The following is a 19,783-nucleotide window of genomic DNA, read 5'->3' on the forward strand; positions in this document are numbered from 1 at the left end:
CATGAAAACTACGATGAGTATTACACGATCTGAATCATATGGCGCCTGTCTTTGTCTTTTATATACATACAACTATAAGGTTTGAAAAAGCTTAAGAAGGTACACTACGATTCCAAAAAATGTTGGGACATTCTTGAAGTTGACTTTTCTGAAATAATCTTTATGTGTACATTGCAAAGATATGAAAAAAATATGGGGTACCCATGCAAAATTTTTGAAAAAACACATATCAAAATTGACAGAAAACCACTAAATCTTTGTGAAATTGGCACTTACCAGCAGAATCTTTATTTTATCGCAAATGATTAACAGATCCCTGTGTGCATACCTCATTTTTGCATCGCCAGGACAGCTAAATTAGCACAATTAACTAAAATTTGTGATGTTTTGTCTTAAAAATTAAATATAAGACCCTCAATTTATCATTTAACTGTAAAATTAGTCTTTTTTAAAAATATAAACTTCATATAAATGCACAAAATAATTTTCAAAATGTTAAAAAGTACAGCAATATCTATCAAATAGACAGTGTTCTTTGATTTAGAAGCAAAAAAAGTTGGGGTCACCTCGCAAATTTTCTTACTAAACAGCAAAAAGTGACGAAAAAAGGTGAATTTTGTAAGACCTGAGATTTGACCCTCTAGCTTACTGATATTATGTCAGAGCTACAATTGTTAATTATTCTCTACTGATCTTTCAAAATAAAAATAACTGTCGATTTTTCAGTGCAAAAAACATAATTTCGGTTCTTTTGATTCATAAAAACTTCTGAAAGAAATATTATAAGGTCACTAGCATGATTTTTTGCCATTTTGTCCTGTTATTCAAGCTCACCAGGTCAGGTAGTCTAAAAGGCACATGTACATCTTCTGGACAAAAGAGGGCGCTCTCCTATATAGAATGGTAGCGTACTACCTAAGAAAGTACCATCAATAACAGTACTTGGTATTCTGCGCAAGATGATCCCATATACATTGATGTTTCCAAAAGTCGGTACACAGTCACAGGCGTCAGTTTCTGAACGACTTAGCGACCCATACAAACTCAAATTTACAGCCTGTTTCCGAAGCTTTGTCAAAATGCAAGAAAAGATGCGAAAAACTGGATATTTTAACAAGGAAACTAATCATACAAAGCTACATAATATCACTCAGAGAATAGTAGTACCAATGACGACAGTTCAGCATATCATCGCCCGTTTCAAAACCATTGCATGAAACATCCTTACGATGGAAAAGTTAAACGGGTAGCGCTGAGAAGTGAGGAGTGAATATATTCGACAGTAACCATTGCGTTGAATAGGCGCATCAAGCGGTTAACTAGAGATGGTCCCCCTAAAATAATGTGTTCATATGTTAGGCAGTCCGGTCCTCCAGCTTTCCCACGTTTGAGCTTTCTAATTGCACATAAGATTTCTTCAACCGACAAAGGTGTTGATTTATGTTTCAACATGACTGCAGACCACTATGGTAAATTACAAGATCCAAAAACTTTATTCCTTTTGAACTTAAAATATTATAGCGTAAACTTCAAATGATCAATTTTATCCGAGTCGCCTTTTTACATCAGACAGTTTTAAACTCTTGAGACTATTTTCTCTTCATATTGACACAACGAAGTAAATATCATCAAAATAGAATAGCTTAGACAGTTGTTTGAAGGATAGATACCGTCATTCCTTTTCACTTTGGAATGTTGTGTCTGACCTGAATTTTCCTGGATGGAATGTCTGTGGACTTGTAGCTGGCTGCAACTGAAAAGAGCAAAAATACAACGCAAAATCACTTGAAAAGCATTTATCTTCAAAATATGTTGCCACGCTGACTTAAAGGGATATAGTCGTCGGAACTGCGCTCAAAGGTCGTATGGGACCCATACGACCCATGGCAACAATGTATCCAAGGCACAATGGTGATTGATGACAGTTAAAACATGTCTGTCATAATCTATCCTCGTATAATTTAAACGTTGCAGCTATGTTGATGAGGTGCATCTAGATATCATACACGAAATACATTGTTTGTAAACAAGAAACTCGCACAGGCGCAGTTCCGACGACTATATCCCTTTAATTGTTACTCTTGAGTCTCCCTAACAAGTCTGTGTCACCGTGGAGCTTCCTGTCAAAATATCAATCTTTGGCATATTCAAAAATAATGTTGATCTATTTAATTGTTTTGACTTGGTACTTGGTGTAGCTCGCAAAAGTAATGTAAATTTGCATCTTAGCTTAATACACGAGCCATAGCGCTTGTGATCTAGATCCCTTGCCAGTTGCGTCATTGATGGTAAATCACTGACAATATTTACTGCCCTGAAGTTGTTACAACAACCGCTTCACAACTGCCAATGAAAGTTTAATTACATCACTCACGCACTAGACATTTTCATATATATATAACAAATTAGAGCCTTCAAAATATACGTATATATATATATATATTTTTCGTGCATGGTACCGTTCATACATGCAGGCGTCGCGACGTGAGCATAGACCGATTTGTCGTGATCGATGCCGTGCTCTCATGACACTTTTTCAAAAAGGTGACCGATAAATCCACACATGGAAACATAGAAGGCATGTCCAGCGAAATTTCGAGTCGCTCAAACTATAGCTGTTCCCGAGAATCGAATGGGGATACCGCCGATCCAGTCGAGTCGCTTCGTAAGGCTCAATGTGGACGTCGTACCTGGCGCCGATCCCGGTAAGGCTGGTTGGCGATAAACCTGAAATCTTCACCTCAACGGAAGTTCAACTGAATAAATGAGTACAGTATAATCTTCGGGAAAGCGACATACAAGCACAAGCATAAAGTCATTCGACTAACAATGATAAATTTCCTTCATCATACAAAAAATCCGTAAATTCTTGCTCGGAATCAAACCTGTATAGCGCGGCGTATTAGGCTGTAGATAGAGCTAGCAAAGACATCAGCTGTTGAGCTTTATATGCATTGCAGCGCTGTGGAATCCGATGTGCTTCGAAAGTTGACTCAGACAACACTCAAAACAGAGTTTCCGTCAAGTAAAATTAGGATATGTCGAGTAAAATTAGGATGTATCTACGGGTGAGATATATATCACTGCAAACATCAAAGCCTCTAAGATGAAAACATTGACGACCGAGATCGGGACTAACGAGTTGACACCGGCATGGCAGAGACAGGTGACGGCATGCGGCAGCGTTATGGGCACAAACATGCAATGAGGTACACCCTGTGTGTCATCGAACGGAATCTTTTGGGCTCGCCAAGGTCGTAAATTTGTGCGATATTTTGAAAAGCCATGGAATCTCTGAGAATGAGAATTACTGTTTCGATCGTGTCGTTGCATTTACTTCATAAATCTATTTGTAAATATTCTAAATAACTCTGAATACTATGGTTATCCGTCGCTAGCACGATGAAAGTTATGTCCATCGTACCGATATGCAGATGGCCGACTTGCCTTGGCATCGGTACGGCGCGAGACAATGATTGACACGTTCACGTGACAGAATCCGTATGTTCTGGTTGGTGGAGATACAATTTGATGTAGCAAATTTCAGCTTGATGGGATTTATGAATGATAGTATCTCCTGGGTGACGGACCGCTTTACTCTTTAAATGAAAGTAATCCGCGTAAGTAAAACACAAATCGCGACGAAATTCATGCAATTTGTTAAGATAATTTTGATCTATTCACGTCAAAAGAAAAATAAGAAGACTCTTCATGTGATAAATCTCGCCTTCGGCTCGAAGTTGTACGGCTCCGCGAAAAACACTCGTATACGATGACGTCAAACAGAGAAAAATACCATGGGATTATATGTAATTATATTATAGCTTTGTCAATACCAGTGAATTTTGTGACGTCATATCCATACATTATTACTGATAATGTATTCCATTATTCAGCATTGCGGCCACACAGCGAGCAAGATTTTTTTTGGAAAACGAAAAAAGGACTGCGCATTTAAAAGGAGGGGAAATATCGGATAAACTAAGTAATACACAAAACTATAAATCTTGACAATAGTTCACAATATTGATAATAATGTCTTACTGTACGATTTATTACATTTTTTGAGTCCTCACGCACGCACTTGCCGTCTGTCTGGCTGGCGCTCAGCATGCAGTCCCCGTCCGATACGCTGGTTGTACTACTACGTTTGTTTACAACATGGTTCGCTTCGTTGCCGTATAGGTGAAACAGAACTCAGTACGTTTGCAAACTCCTAGACGATACTGGGTTTGACACATGGCATATTATGTATGTCAGTGGCCATGTAAACGATGCAAGCGTGAAAGGCTACTCGAACCAGCCGTAAACGGGCCAACAACGACAGCTTGCGGTCATCAACCTTGATCGGAAGTGTTTACGGAAATTACTACGGAGCCATTCAAAGTCTCGGTCCAAGGTCAGCTACTACCAACAATCATGACGACCGTGGACTCTCCGTTGATCTAACATCTCGGCCACCTAATTCTGATGCACTGACTGTAATCGGAGACAACTTTCATTCATCGTTTCTTTCTCCATCTCTGTGATTTTACCTTGCCTTGTTCTCGATATCGCGACGGTACCGAAACCCTCTAGTATGTTTGTCAACTGTACATTATGTCGTGCAAAGTTTGCTTTCGTCCATTATGAGCCGGAGGGGGTGCATTATTGCTTAATTATCATATACCCATGCCCATATTGCTACATCCTAGTGACGTTCAACGTAAAATATCAGCCGTGATATTTAAGCAATAATGCACCCCTCCCGGCTCATAATGGACGAAAGCAAACTTTGCACGACATAATGTACGAGGCGAAGCCGAGTACATTATGGAGTGCAAAGTTTGCTTGAGTCCATTATGGGCCGGGAGGGGGTGCATTATTGCTATTATTTTATAGTTTTGGCAATGCCAGTGAATTTGTAGTTGTAGAAAACGAATAAAAAAGGAAATTTTAACTGAGTTTGAAGCCAGTGAGCGTCGTCCAGCATGATCGGCCCTGACTCTGTACATATTACATGCACTGCACACTGCACAGTGCACTGCACTGAACACGCACGTTCAGCACAAAAAATGACCAGCACTTTCACGGTTCATTTTGAATTGAAAAACGATGTATTTTCGAAGGAAATGAAAAGTAACTGCATCCCTACCGTCAATATCAAACTTGAAACACCACCTTTAAATATCATGCCATTCAAAAAATCGACACGGTGAAATGCCAGAGATGAAGAAAACGGAATGTTCATGCATCGACATCAGTATGATCAGCGAGCTGCATGCCATGGTATCAGCTGATCAATACGATCATTATTATGTCGCTAGTAGTACAGCATTCATTGCAAACGATATCAACAGAGTTCAACATTGTTATTCAAATGTTTATATTTCAATAATAATTGTGTCTATAAATTTAATTTTCGATGGCTCCTTGAGAAGAGCTATTTTATTTCGGCGAACGACAGAACTTGACGTAAACGGGTGCTTGAAAGGTACAGTTGACAAACATACTAGAGGGTTTCGGTACCGTCGCGATATCGAGAACAAGGCAAGGTAAAATCACAGAGATGGAGAAAAAAACGATGAATGAAAGTTGTCTCCGATTACAGTCAGTGCATCAGAATTAGGTGGCCGAGATGTTAGATCAACGGAGAGTCCACGGTCGTCATGATTGTTGGTAGTAGCTGACCTTGGACCGAGACTTTGAATGGCTCCGTAGTAATTTCCGTAAACACTTCCGATCAAGGTTGATGACCGCAAGCTGTCGTTGTTGGCCCGTTTACGGCTGGTTCGAGTAGCCTTTCACGCTTGCATCGTTTACATGGCCACTGACATACATAATATGCCATGTGTCAAACCCAGTATCGTCTAGGAGTTTGCAAACGTACTGAGTTCTGTTTCACCTATACGGCAACGAAGCGAACCATGTTGTAAACAAACGTAGTAGTACAACCAGCGTATCGGACGGGACTGCATGCTGAGCGCCAGCCAGACAGACGGCAAGTGCGTGCGTGAGGACTCAAAATATGTAATAAATCGTACAGTAAGACATTATTATCAATATTGTGAACTATTGTCAAGATTTATAGTTTTGTGTATTACTTAGTTTATCCGATATTTCCCCTCTTTTTAAATGCGCAGTCCTTTTTTCGTTTTCCAAAAAAATCTTGCTCGCTGTGTGGCCGCAATGCTGAATAATGGAATACATTATCAGTAATAATGTATGGATATGACGTCACAAAATTCACTGGTATTGACAAAGCTATAATATAATTCACGGTAAACGTCGAGATATGCACGATGAACGTCATCAGTTTTAGAGTTTTCCCGAACTACATTAGCAGTTTGTTGGTAAACGACGTAAACAACAAAATGGCTGCCGCTCCCCGCCTGGGAAGCGATGTCGCCGACGTAAAAACTTGAAGGGCTTCGAGGAACACGGGTATTTCTGGTTGCAAAATACGGAAATGTCACGTTGAGTCTTGAAATGTTTTCCCATGGTATTTTTTTGGTCAAGTTCTAGCAAACATTCTGCCGTTCGCACGGCGCCGGCACTGTGCACGGTCTCCACCGAACAGGTAGTGAGCGCGTGGCGTGACAGCGATGTCGCGCGCGCGACGACTGTTGACATGGCAACTCTAAAGGTAAACTAACAAAATGGCGTCCCCTCTCCGCGCGAGCTCCGTGCCGTACGACGATCGAAATCAGGATAGATTTAAAGCTGAGCAGTTTTTGATCGGTTACAGTTGTACTGGCATATTGCACCTTAAAATGTTCCTTCTGTATGACGATTTTTGTATCCCGGTGTCGTTCTTCTTGGGTTTCATTGAGATATGGACGACTTGCAGCGATGTCGCGCGTGATGTTGACATCTTCGTCGTATACTTTATGAATGAAGCCTGTTCACATAAACATTCTGATATTTATGCGCAAGGCGTAATAAAGTAAAGCCTCAAATTAAAGGTTTTTCGTTCTATTAGTAAAAATTCCCTAAAATTATGGGCATGGGTATATGATAAATCGGTTATTACCCAATATCGCCTGTTCCTTGTGTCGTATCAGCATTCGTGTCATTTGTGCTGCGTCAGACACTCGACTTCGTCTCGTGTCTGACGCAGCACAAATGACACTCATGCTGATACGACACAGGAACAGGCGATATTGGGTAATAACCTCTAAATATATACTGATACGAACGAAATAGTTCTTTTACCGGTTCCATGATGCAGTGCGCGTAAGGTATACCATATCGTACGTTACGCATATAACTTTTTAGCCGTTAGGGTATATGCAGGGTATGTCCCGGGGGTATATTACTCATAGAACTCTATGGCAGATTACACCCTATATTTTCGTCATTGATGATTAGAATATACACGGGGCATTATTTGGCATTGCAAATTTGTGTCGTTCTTCTATAACAATCTGTTGCACAACATAAATAAGTTTGTTTTCTTTATTTTGATTGTATATACGGTGTTTGATGTAGCTACTTCAATGCATTTTGGGATAACCGGGAAAAGGTCTATTACGAGTAACTCAACCTCTCTATTATGCATGCTGAGTGACTACCCATGGACAGCGTTGTATCGGCAAATTCCATTGATTTTCATGTAGAAATGTAAGAAAATATCCTTGCAAGATTGTCATTTTCAGGAAACTTTTACGATCGAATGACTTGCCATTTTGAAAATTAAAAGTTTGTGTCACTGTGCTAGATTTCAAGATAAGACCATAGGGGATTCGATCTCCGATGATGACGATGATGATGATTAAATATTTAAAAATGAAGATAAATAAAAATATATTTGGACTCAGTAAATTTGTTGTTGTTGTTATTGTTGTTGTAGTTGTTGATACTATTTGCAGAAAAGAACAAAGTATGCGCTGCAAATTCAACACAGCCTAACTATACATGTGCGTTGCAAATTCAATACAGCCTAACTATACATGATTGTGCGTTGTGCGTTGCAAATTCAATACAGCCTAACTATACATGTGCGTTGCTGCCTAACTATACATGTGCAAATTCAATACAGGCTGTTGAATTTGCGACGCACATGTATAGTTAGGCTGTGTTGAAATTTGCAGCGCATACTTTGTTCTTTTCTGCAAATAGTATCAACAACGACAACAACAATAACAACAACAATAACAACAAATTTACTGAGTCCAAATATATTTTTATTTATCTTCATTTTTAAATATTTAATCATCATCATTGTCATCATCGGAGATCGAATCCCCTATGATAAGACGGCCATATTATCACTTTCAGTAAGAGCGAACCCGCATAAAATGACGACTATGCAGTTTTTCTTTGTGCTTTTGATAAATATATCGCCGTGTGGTCAACAACACAAATTGGTCGTCGGACGATATAAAGTCATTTGTAGAGAGATTTAAATATGTGTTTTCAAAGTACAGAAAAAAATTGTTCATCCAATTATGGGATGCAATTATTAGAGAGGTTAAGATTTCATACGGGAACGGAACGTAAACAGATACGTCATCACTTTCTGCGCGCTCCTCTCATGTTCTGATGATGTCATATCTTCTCTTGTCGTTTGGCAGTCGTTTTCTACGTGAAACAGCCACTTTTCACGTACACCTTTTCCGAGAGCGATTTTTACATCGCTTCGCCATTAACTTGATGTTCCATACTGACATTCCTTCTGTATTGTTGCTATCGGTTTTATCCATCGCCGTCTTATTTTGAGATATTTTAGGTAACAAAGAGGATAACAAAGTTGGCTGAACAAAGCAAAAGTATTAGACGAAGGCACACGCGCGGCAGACGTCGCATACACACTCAGTCTGCCGATAACATTCAGGATAGACTGAAATAATCATTTGTTTTAATACCTTCGCGCTTCGTGGCACACAAATCAAAATCTCAGTATAACCTGATATCAGAGCAAACTGGGTCAGGGTTTTCTCTCGACTGCGCAATTGCCCAAATTGCGCATTTGGAACCATTGTCTGCCCTGAAAAAGTTACTGACTGAACGGAATGGAGGATGTCCCAAGCGCACAGTGTAGTGAGCTGTGAATTTGCTGTTATTTCTAGTCATACTCCCTCGGAAAAGACAAAATATCGCCTGTCATTCAGCTTTGGTGACGTGCTTGACTATAGGAGTGTACGCATCGAAAACGCGTGTACGTGTACGCCAACGACCTAGTTGCGGTTCGGTCTCCATGGATGCCAGTGCAATTTGTTGTTCATGTTTCATAAGTTTGATTAAGTTTGAAAGCAAAACTTGAAACACTCTATCAATGATTGAATTATGGAAAATTATAGCTTAAGCATTGTGTCCGCACGCTGTAACGATCGATCGAGATCGAGGTGAAACATACATGTAACAGTTTGATCGGCGCCGGGAGTGTACTCCTGATATTTCATACGGGGTGTGCCGCCCAAGTCGAAAACATCAACCCATTTATATTCCGAAAATATGACCCAATGTTAAGGATTACCTTTATTCTGTTGCATGTGGAGGTTTTCCTGAAGCATGGGGCATTGGCTTTGTTATCGAACCATGTTCAGGGTCTTTTGGGATGAAAAATCAACCCATGTTTAGGGATTTATTCGTGAAAAAAGTGACCTATTCGGCGGCGCACATTTCCATGAATTTAAATCCCAAAATTCGGATCAAATAGTGTCGCAGGTACCAAATGCATCAAATTCTGAGTGGGGAAACCTGTGGGTGACAAATCGACAGAGTATGGAGAGCAGCCGAGCTCATCACAAGCTGACAAACATCATGATGTCGATGTTAGTACGTACTGGTGTTGCATGCGAAATAGACGACGCTACTTGAACTGGGTGCATGAAGATTGTAATGATATCGGGAAAGCGCTTCCTAGGAAGGCAAAACCAACATCAAGAGTGACTGACCCCTAGAATGTCAAGTCTGCTCCCTAATTTTGATGAATGGGGCACAAAGTGCCCCTTTCAATGAACGTGAAGAGAAAACACTGCCGTGTGAGTCGGGTGTGCGAGTCTTGCTCCAGTCTATGGGCACATAAAAATCAAAACAGAGCAAATTCGAGGAATAAGGGAGCATTCGTTTTTTACGGGGGGGTCGGTGGAATTTGAGCGTCAAATGAAATGTAAAAAGCGACCCCCCTCCAAATCAAATTTCTAAAATTCGACCCCCCCCATTCACCAATTGTAAAATGTGACCCCCCCCCCCAAAAAAAAAAATCATCAGATTTGATTCATTAACCCTTCGCACCCTATGACCCTGGGCTGAAAAATTAGGCCCTTCAAAAGTGTTTGCAAAAAAAGAGTTACCTACCCCAATTTTCATGCACAAAAAACAGTGACCCTCCCCAGATGTCACAGTCTGTGTCCATGTCCCATGCTCTGTAGCCCTGCGTACAGGTCTGTGTGATCCCGGCATTATACGGCCTCCACCACAGCCCTGCAATGGTCTATGAAGATAACTGAGGTCTCTGCGGCCCGGATCTGGACCGCAATGAAAAAATGGTCTTTTTGGCCGAAATTCTGCACTATCGGGCAAAATCCTTTCCCCGCCTACCTTTACCTCCTAACCTACCCCAGAAAAGATGCGATTAACTTCTCCTAATGTCCAAAACCGCTCATTTTCTGAAACATAACGTACTCGACAAGTTGTTTACCCATGGAGATCGCCATTTTGAATCTCGCTGCAGAGACTTCAGTAACCTCCATAGACTGTTGCAGGGCTGTGGTGGAGGCCGTTTAACGCCGGGAACACACGGACCTGTACACAAGGCTACATGCTCTGTTGCTGCTCTAGAGAGGTTAACGCCAGTATCAGACTAGTTGGCCCTGCTAGAGAAATAAATTTGGCTGAGCTTTGGTCGGTTATCAGTCTGCCGTCTCGAAACATCGGTTACACCATAAGCAACATTTCGGTGAAATTCCAAAGTCAATTTTTTTCCATAACTCCTACGATTTAGACAAATATGCCTGTCCACATAAGAAACATTAAAAACAGAAATTGGTTCAAAAGAGAATAAAATCTTTTATTATTAAACCAGTATAAATAATCACGTGTATGTGACACTGAGGAACTTCTGTCGGATTTTGCACTTTTTGAAACTGTTGTTATAAAATCATCCCCTGAATTCTAAAACAAATTTCTTCTCTACGGTAGAGTTTTAGTCGCCTGTTAGTTATTTTTCAAACCCAGTATGTGTATTTACTAGAGTCGAGGCTAAACAAGATTAGTTGATTTTAACTACATGTAGCATCTCACTTCCGCGACCTTTGTATTAACATTTATTTTACATGCATTGCAATATCATAAAGTTGAAGTGAATAAATATCTATCTATTCGTAAAGGAATATTTCTCGTTCGCCTCCTCTGCTGCATCACTCCAACATAGTATAGGATGGTACCGTTATTTTTCCGTGAAAAAAATCTGTTTGCCAGCGCCTGACAGATAGAATCGTTGAGTGCAGAAAAATATTGTACATGATTGTTTTACACCTGATAACCAGTGTTGTCCGTATATTTAAAAATAGCCAGGTAATTTAAGAAAGTAGACGGGTGGACTGCGAGGGAGCGCGAAGCGACCGAGCGGCGAGTGAGCGTAGCGAACGAGGGGGAGAGCGCGAGAGGGGGCCGGGTGTTCCCCCTCTCGCAAAGCAAAAAATGAAATTTTGTAGTGGAAATGGTGTTCTCTGGTGGCATCTGAGGTGACATTTGACTAATTCATTGAACATTTAGACTGAAACAGTACTTTTGTTGTGTGTCTTAGACGTGGCTCACATACAACAAAACAAATAAACATGATTTTGTTATGTTTGTGTTATTTATTTATTTTGCCCCACTCCTTGAAACGTAATTGATGAATTTTTATCAGATGTTCCCATTACTTTCTTTACTGATAATTCCAATCATACTTAAAACACAATCAGGATGGAAAATTGAAAATAACGACAGTGTTCTCATGAAAACCACATTTATTTTTGTTAAAAAACTTATCGCTAAGATAATTCACTGTAATGTAAACACATGCACTGATATAAAATGTCTATTTAAGACAACTAGAAGAAAAAGAAGCTTTCCAGTTGCAATTACGGCAATAAAGAGAAAACATGTAATTACGTAACATCATTTTTTTAGAATTCTCAACCATATCAAACTAGAATATTGTTTTTGTCGGATGAAAACGTTTTGAAGAATTAGATTTTTATCCGACATCGATCTTTTGGCGTGGTACTCTATCGATGAACCCTATTATCTAAAAAGAACACCAAATAAAATGAAATATCCTAGCATACCCTTAATTTTAACAGTGCGTATACACGCACACACGTATAGCCTATCAGTGGGTAGACGAGGCTGTCAGAGAGAACAGCGTAAAACGGTCGGAAACACAACTGCCTGTGACTGTGTAATTAACGATCGGTAACACACATGCCTGTGACCGTGGATCCTATTACGTAAAATAATCAATGAAAATAAAAGACCCCTTCAATAAAACAGTTGGTTCTAAAAAAGTCAGTTCTATCTCATTATTTTTAAATCTAGAAAATGCGTTGGTATTGCTCTTAGAATAACTTGATTTGTTGAGAAGATTATCATACTCTTATTGACGTTGGCAGCCAGCGTGGCGGCAGAAAACTAGCTTGTCAGTTTCGTGAACTTCGAATCGTCGATCAAAATCACATCTTTTCGGTGCTTTTCTCTCACAAATTCAGCCAATCACACTATTTATTAAGTAAAAGATCGGGCTTAAAAAGCCACAAATTGGCATTTAGAAACTGTTTTATGTTTGTGCAGTTCGAAGTTGGGAAAGGGGTCGCGAAACTACTAATCGTACGTGTGCCGTCTAACAGCTGGCAGTGCGATCCCGAAATTAATAGGTCTATAAAAATAATCTAATTACGTTAAAAGTAGCCGGGGAAAAATGCAAAACAGGCGGGTTATTTACCCGGCACCGGCTTCTAAAGACAACGCTGGATAACCTGTACAGCGCTATAATCATGGATGGCCTCTTTGCACAGAATTCACTGTGATTCGGGACATCTGGAAGGTGCGCAGTAAGAGAAATATGAAACAAAAGCAACAGGTGGTCTGGTAAAAAGAAATCATGAACGGTATCATTGAATCCTATGGAGCGCGCGACGTTCGATATGCGAGGCATGTAATAATCATAATTAAACTTATTAGATTGGCTTTTGTGTGTAGACGGTAGTCAAGCCAGGGGTTGACTACTTTTGTGTGTACACTGTGGTCAAGCGAGGAGGTTGAACTGTGTATATCACTTTGTATGTAGATTTGAGCATCAGAACAAGAGATGTCAGCTAAAACGTATCCTTATGTTGACTGCCAACAGGAATAAGTTCACAAAAAACGTTCTCTCCAGTCATTTCCTTACAAAGTTGTACTGACAGGTTGAGTCTTGCACACTTAAGTGGATTTCCCCACAAAAATGAGAAAACTCTTGGGTCATCCTATTATTTAGAAGTTATCATGCGCCACTGATTTACAAAACAGAAGATCATGTGGAAAAGATCAAATGCACTTCACCATAAACGTGCATAAACAGGATCTGGTGAACCTGGTTTGGCACAGTACATATATGAGATAACATTATTCTTGTTGCAGCATTGGCAGTTCCCCAGTCAGGTGTAATACTTGTGGAAGCGGAAGAAAGTTAACCAGTTCTTTTGCATAAAATTGCTCTCCCAGAATATCGATTATTGAGAAGAGAATAATAAGTGAAACTCATTATCTATATTAGGTCAAATATGGATAAAGGGGAGCTAACAGGCATGGTTTTATAGATCTTCAGAAAGCCTTTGATACGGTTGACCATGCAATACTGTTGGAAAAGCTTGATGCATGTGGCATGAATAAAGAGTCAGTACGGTGTTTCAAGTCATATCTGTCTGGTAGAACTCAGGCCGTGAACGTGAACGGTACTCTTCTAATGATAACTCAGTTGATTGTGGAGTACCGCAAGGCTCTATACTGGGGCCTTTACTTTTTTTTTTTCAATGTATGTAAACGATATGCAATCAGCAGTGTCATGCAAACTGCTTTACATTTTTTGTATATGCTGATGATTCAGCTCTTCTTGTGTCTGGCAGAGATGTTGAACATATTCAAACAAAACTTAGTAAGGAATTGGGTTATCTCAATGAATGGCTAATTGATAATAAATTGTCTCTTCATGTCGGTAAAACAGAATCTATCCTGTTTGGTTCTAGTCGAAAATTAAAACAGTGTTCGGAAATGCAGGTTCTGTGTGGGGATGTCAACATCGCTGCAAAACAGTGTGTGCAATATCTTGGTACTGACTTGGATCAATCCTTGTCTGGTGAAACAGTAGCATCTAAGGTTATTAAAAAGACATGTTCTCGTCTCAAGTTTTTATATCGTAATAAGAAGTTTTAGATTTTCATACGAGAAAACTGTTGGCTAACTGTTTGATACAATGCCATTTTGATTATGCAAGCTCTTACTGGTATAGTGCCTTGACTTTAAAAAGCAAACAAAAACTTCAAACTTCCCAAAATAAAGTTATACGGTTTGCCCTTGGTATGTCAGGAAGAGCACACCTTGAATCGGTTCACTTCAAACAAATGGGATGGCTACCTGTTAGCCACAGAGTCGCATATATAAAACTCAATCATGTTCATAGAGTTACATTAGGATTAGCACCGAAATATTTGTCTGATAATTTTGTTTTTAACAGTCATGTCCATAGAACGAGATCCGGACCCTATTCTATTTTTATTCAAGGTGGGGCTCGGTTTTATCAGAATAGTTTTGTATTTACAGCTAGTGTTGAATGGAACAAAGTTCCAAGAAATATACAGAGTATTACTTCAAATTCTCTGTTTAAAAGAAAGTTAAAGAAGTATTTTATGAAGCAATGATTCAACGTGAGCAAAATGATTTGTTTTTATTAATTGTTGTCGTGTCGATTTGCTTGTGATTTTATTTTCGTGGGACCGCAGTGGAAATAAGTTTTTAACTTTTCTGTTTTATCCAGCACTTCTGTCTTTGTCTTTTTCTTGTTTGTACTGTATGGTTTTTTTTAAGTGCTAAATAAATCAATCAATCAATCAATCAAAAAAAAAATCATATTGCTGATTCATCTGATTTCACGTAAAGGTAGACATACGTAGAATATTCTGATCACAAGTATGTTTTCACTTTCCAGAGACATGAAGTTAGCGTCACTTACTTGCATGTCCAGTCTTTTCTGACTGTTTTCTCCGTGTACCAGTGGCGAGACGGGCCTCTCTGGGGAATCCGTGCCACTACTTCCCGATGCACGTCTGCGTCTTCTAACGTACATTTTCGTTAGGGGGCTTTCAGCTTCTGTCTTGGACACACGCTGAAGTTGTTTACTTCTCTTGGGTTTCAATGCTTGCGTTCCAGGTGATTCACTCTATAGGGATGGAAACACACTTCACATGTGTGATATCAATTCTTTACAGCGGAGTGACGTCACTAAGTGAAAAGCACGTGAGCGATGTGAATGAGAGATGAGACGATGCAGAAGAGCGAATGATACAGAAAGTTGTGTCATTTATGTATGTTGAAACTTTGAATATTGGTTTGGCGGTTGAAAAATCCTAACTTCAATTATTTGTTTTCACCGCTCTATGACGCAAAAATGACGTAAGAACCCGCAAGTACCCGGATGGCCCGTAAACGTTAAACCCTCGTGCGCAAGTAGCAGCACGTGTATTTTCATTTTGTACACACATGGGGTTGTTTGTACCGCCATCACGTGATTTCCTAAGAGCGTACTGAGTCTGTAGAACACATTTTACAACGCAACGCATCCCTTTTATTCCGGACTGTTCCGGAGTAGAAGCAGGCCTGGGAACCATTCTTCGCGTATCACAAATTTCATGTCACGATTCACCGGAACAAGTAACATAACGAGAAAATAGACAAGTCTAATGCCTATTGGCTCAAAAAAGTGACGTCAAAGAGCATTTTTCAAAAGCTATTTCCTACAAATGTAGTTGGGGAAGAATTACCCAGGTTAACACTTGATTGTTTCAGTGCATATACCTCAAAACACTCAGTGAATAGTACCGAACAGTATCAGCACGGAAAACAACTTCTATAGTTTGTCTTTATTAGAAATCGTTTAGGCTGCGTGCACAAATAACGATGGGGGTGCACGAATCGCGATTGAAACCTTATTTTTTTAAGATCCCCCCTCAGTATCCTCAAACATTTTCAAGTCCCCCCGTCTATATGATCAAAATTTTTCAAGCCCCCTTCCCTGCCAAGTAAGTGACCCCCGTAAGTGGGCCCACATGTTTTTTTTACGAAAAATAGTTCATGTTTAGATTATTTCGAGATAAAAGTCATGAAATGTGACAAAATAGTTCTAGATTTTAATTGTTACTAACGTTAGAACAATGGGATGACATTAAAATGTCATTCATTTTTCATTAAATTGCCTGACAAACCTTGGAATTGGAAAATGTAAAGGTAAAAAGGAACCAAAACATTTTCAGCCCCCATAAGCAGTGCAAAATTTTCAAGTCCCCCTCCACTATCCCCAAAATTTTCGAATGCCCCTGAATTCCTCAAGCTCCCCTCCCCTCACCACCGTTTTTGTGAACGCAGCCCTATCACCCACAGTGGCAGTGCATTTCCAAAATTACATCCCTATTTCCCAAGGCAGTACGATGTATTGATGCTGATGAACGGGTTGTAGACCTATATTATATTCCAACAGTTTGATATTTTGTGTTCACTGTATGTGATTTCAGATTTGGAAGTAGAATAATGGTATTAGATTGCATTCCTTTTACTTACGTCATCACTGCTGCTCGGCGCTGCCTCGGTGTCGAAGTAAGTTATCTTTTGCTCATCATCACATATTGGGTGCCCTGTTTGATGGCGACGGGCGGCGTCACTTGCAAGTTCGTCTTGTTCTCTAGCAAATAGCAGTGAGTATCTGTCATTGGGGTCATTACATCTGGCATTTACATATGAACCACATGGACAGGAGGATGGGCGTTCCATATATTCAGAGAATACTCGTTGTGGGGTTTTGGCAGAAGTCGGTCTGTTCTTGGTCACCTTGTCTTCCCACATCCGAACTTTATGGGAAACATTGGGTCCAAGCCGGTGTTGACTAGTTACAGAATATTCGCTGTCGTAGAAAAGGTCGCTATCGTGAATGCGTCGCGTTCCCGATACTGTTGAATCACTTGAGTAGCGAATGTGCTTCAGTTCCTCGCTGCTGCTGAAGAAGGACAACGAATCTGGTTTACTTTCTGGGAAACGTAAAACTGATTTAAAGTCATCAAGCGTTATCTTGTGACCTGTAGTATGTTGGTAGGCTTCATCAAATGATGCAAAATTGCATATATCTAATGCAATGTGCGCTGTTACTCTGGCACACTTTGCTACGTATTCTGCCACCTCCAAAGATGCATTTGCGGCCCGACAGGCTCCTATAGCAAGTTCAAGTGCATTTTCAGCGGAATCTCTGGCCTCTCTTGCTCTGGCTATAATGACAGCAGCTACGGCAGCTTCATCCACGGCCTGCATAAACGGATCTGAAACCATCAAACTATCTCTGTGTTCAAACTTCACATCTTTGGATTTCTTCTGTCGAAGTCTTTCGTACTTGTTTTTCTCTGACTCTAGCAAACTGTCTGTTGACTGTGGTTCTTCTCTCTCTTTATCTGTGGACTTTCGCAAAAGGCAGACTGGTCCACAGATATTCGTATCTGACGGCACTTGGTGAACATCTACCGGAGAACTAGTGATGTCAACAACAGTGTCTTTCGAGTCGCCAGATTCAGAGCCTTCAACTTCCTCCCACATGTTCAAAATCAATGTCAACACAACGCCGAATACGTCACGAATTTAAAATGACATCTTCTGAATAAGGCGGGACCGCATTCTATGCTTTAGTGTTCGATTCATTTGAAAAAGTAACGCGCGGCAGATAGAACTATTTTGAATTCGACATTTCAGAACGCTTGTTGCGCGTCAGCTTGGTGTCCCGCCACATTCGGTCACAAGTTCGAATCTTGCGGGTTTCTCCGTTGAAGTTCAAATACAACAACATAGCCGATTGGCAATGGCGTCAGTTACACCATTTGTCCGAAATTTTGACGTTCGAACATTACTCAGACGAGAATGGCACTATCGATGTTGTGATTGACACTGTGAAAATCACTATGTCAAAGGATCTCACCACAAGCTGCAGCTATGAAGTCACATTCTCCGAATTTTAAACATAAGAAAGAACATTTCTGTACATTTTATGTAAATAACTAGTCCACAATCCTGAACAGTGCTTTTCTACACTAAAAAATACAGAAAGTTTGCCCCAGTGAATGCATTGCAGTTCTATCTCTGGGTTGCGCCATTTGCCCTAGGCGTCTCCTCCTAGATTGCCAAAAGTACATGTAAAAACGTACTTCTTTCTCCAAAAACACTAATGGAAAAGGAAGCAAAAGGTTGGTTAAGGATGTACGAGCGGTACGCGCGCGTGGAATTTGTCACTTCCCATAGGATTACATGGAAATTTGCTGGAAAATCAATTTATACTAATGTCATTTTCATGAAAATTTGCACAAAGCTCAGTCTAGAGAAATAAATAATACTGATCAAATAAAATTATATGGTCACCGCGCTAAATTTTTAGATAAACAGCATCGAATTATTTCGTCCATAGAAATGCATTGGTGAAAAACTGCTGACTCTGCATTTTTTCTCACAAATGGCAAAATTCATGGTCATTTATCTCACAAACGAGCGCGGTGACCCCTATATTTTATCACACATTTTGATAATACTTACAAAGGAGAATCCAAAAATTGACAATTTAGAGAAATGACATTACTTTTAATTTTACCGATCGTACATCCTTAACATTAGGCCCAACATATCTCTCTTTATTGCAATGGTATCTGTTTAGGGATCTATATCGACCTTTCCCGGTCATCCTACTTTGTCTCGCTGCAGTCGTTCAACAGGCTGTTGTAACGGTTGTTGTATTTTATTTATTTTTAAATTATTTAAGTGTCCGATGTGGACTTAGGCCTATTCATCATTTAAATAAATTACAATGAAGTGTTTCCTATTGCCACGTCCAGCCCGCTGAGCTTATAAGACACGTTAATAATAGTGAATACCACATTGAAGACAAAAAAGGATACATTATTTGTAAAGTGTGCTTTTCCTTTTAGCAAATGCTATGAGGAGGAGTGATGAGGAGGCCTTATGCACGATGACAATAATTTAATTTTGCGTGTTTCTATCAAAATATTCGCTACTAAATACCATGTCCCCTTCGTGGCATAATTTTAAGTTATAGGCCCCGTCTTCAGTATGGCCTAGTGACTGTATATTATACATTATACACTACCCTCCTTTGTCCAAAAACTTGAGTCCCTTTAGCGTGAGGACAATATTTAATTTTTTAATTTGTTATCAATGTGTTCTCTACTGACACTGAGAATATCATGCCCCCCCCCCCTTCATGGCATCAGTGAAAGTTATAAGCCCCTTTTTAGTATGATGGTGGTGCCTGTATATTAGGCCAAAAAAAAAAAAAAGAAATGTTTCTGGTCAGGTCTTTCTTTAAAAAATGGTGCGGTGACGCGCATTTTTTTTTTGCCTCAAGGGAGGGAGGAGGGTCAGTTTTATAGTTTTATCAATATAGTCACATATATACTGTTCATGCAGTCACTGATCATTCCCCCCAAAGAATTTTGTCTTTCTCTTCAGCCATTTTGGTTTGGTGTCAGCCACGGCCGCCGGCCACAAACAGAAAAAAAGGGTGACGCGCTGTTGTTCAAGT

The 19,783-nt window shown here is 39.9% G+C and overlaps 1 protein-coding gene across 1 annotated transcript; it reads right to left on the reverse strand.

The window, feature by feature from the left end:
• Window positions 1–424: 424 nt before the first annotated feature.
• Window positions 425–18,645, reverse strand: LOC139144633 (uncharacterized). The gene is made up of 3 exons (XM_070715336.1): window positions 16,777–18,645; window positions 15,176–15,382; window positions 425–1,753 (listed from the first exon to the last, which is right to left on the reverse strand). The coding sequence occupies exons 1-3, from the start codon at window positions 17,794–17,796 to the stop codon at window positions 1,673–1,675; spliced, it is 1,308 nt and encodes a 435-aa protein (XP_070571437.1). The 5' UTR covers window positions 17,797–18,645; the 3' UTR covers window positions 425–1,672.
• Window positions 18,646–19,783: the final 1,138 nt, after the last annotated feature.

Source organism: Ptychodera flava, chromosome 12 (assembly GCF_041260155.1).
Source record: "Ptychodera flava strain L36383 chromosome 12, AS_Pfla_20210202, whole genome shotgun sequence".
Classification (NCBI taxonomy): Eukaryota; Metazoa; Hemichordata; class Enteropneusta; family Ptychoderidae; genus Ptychodera; species Ptychodera flava.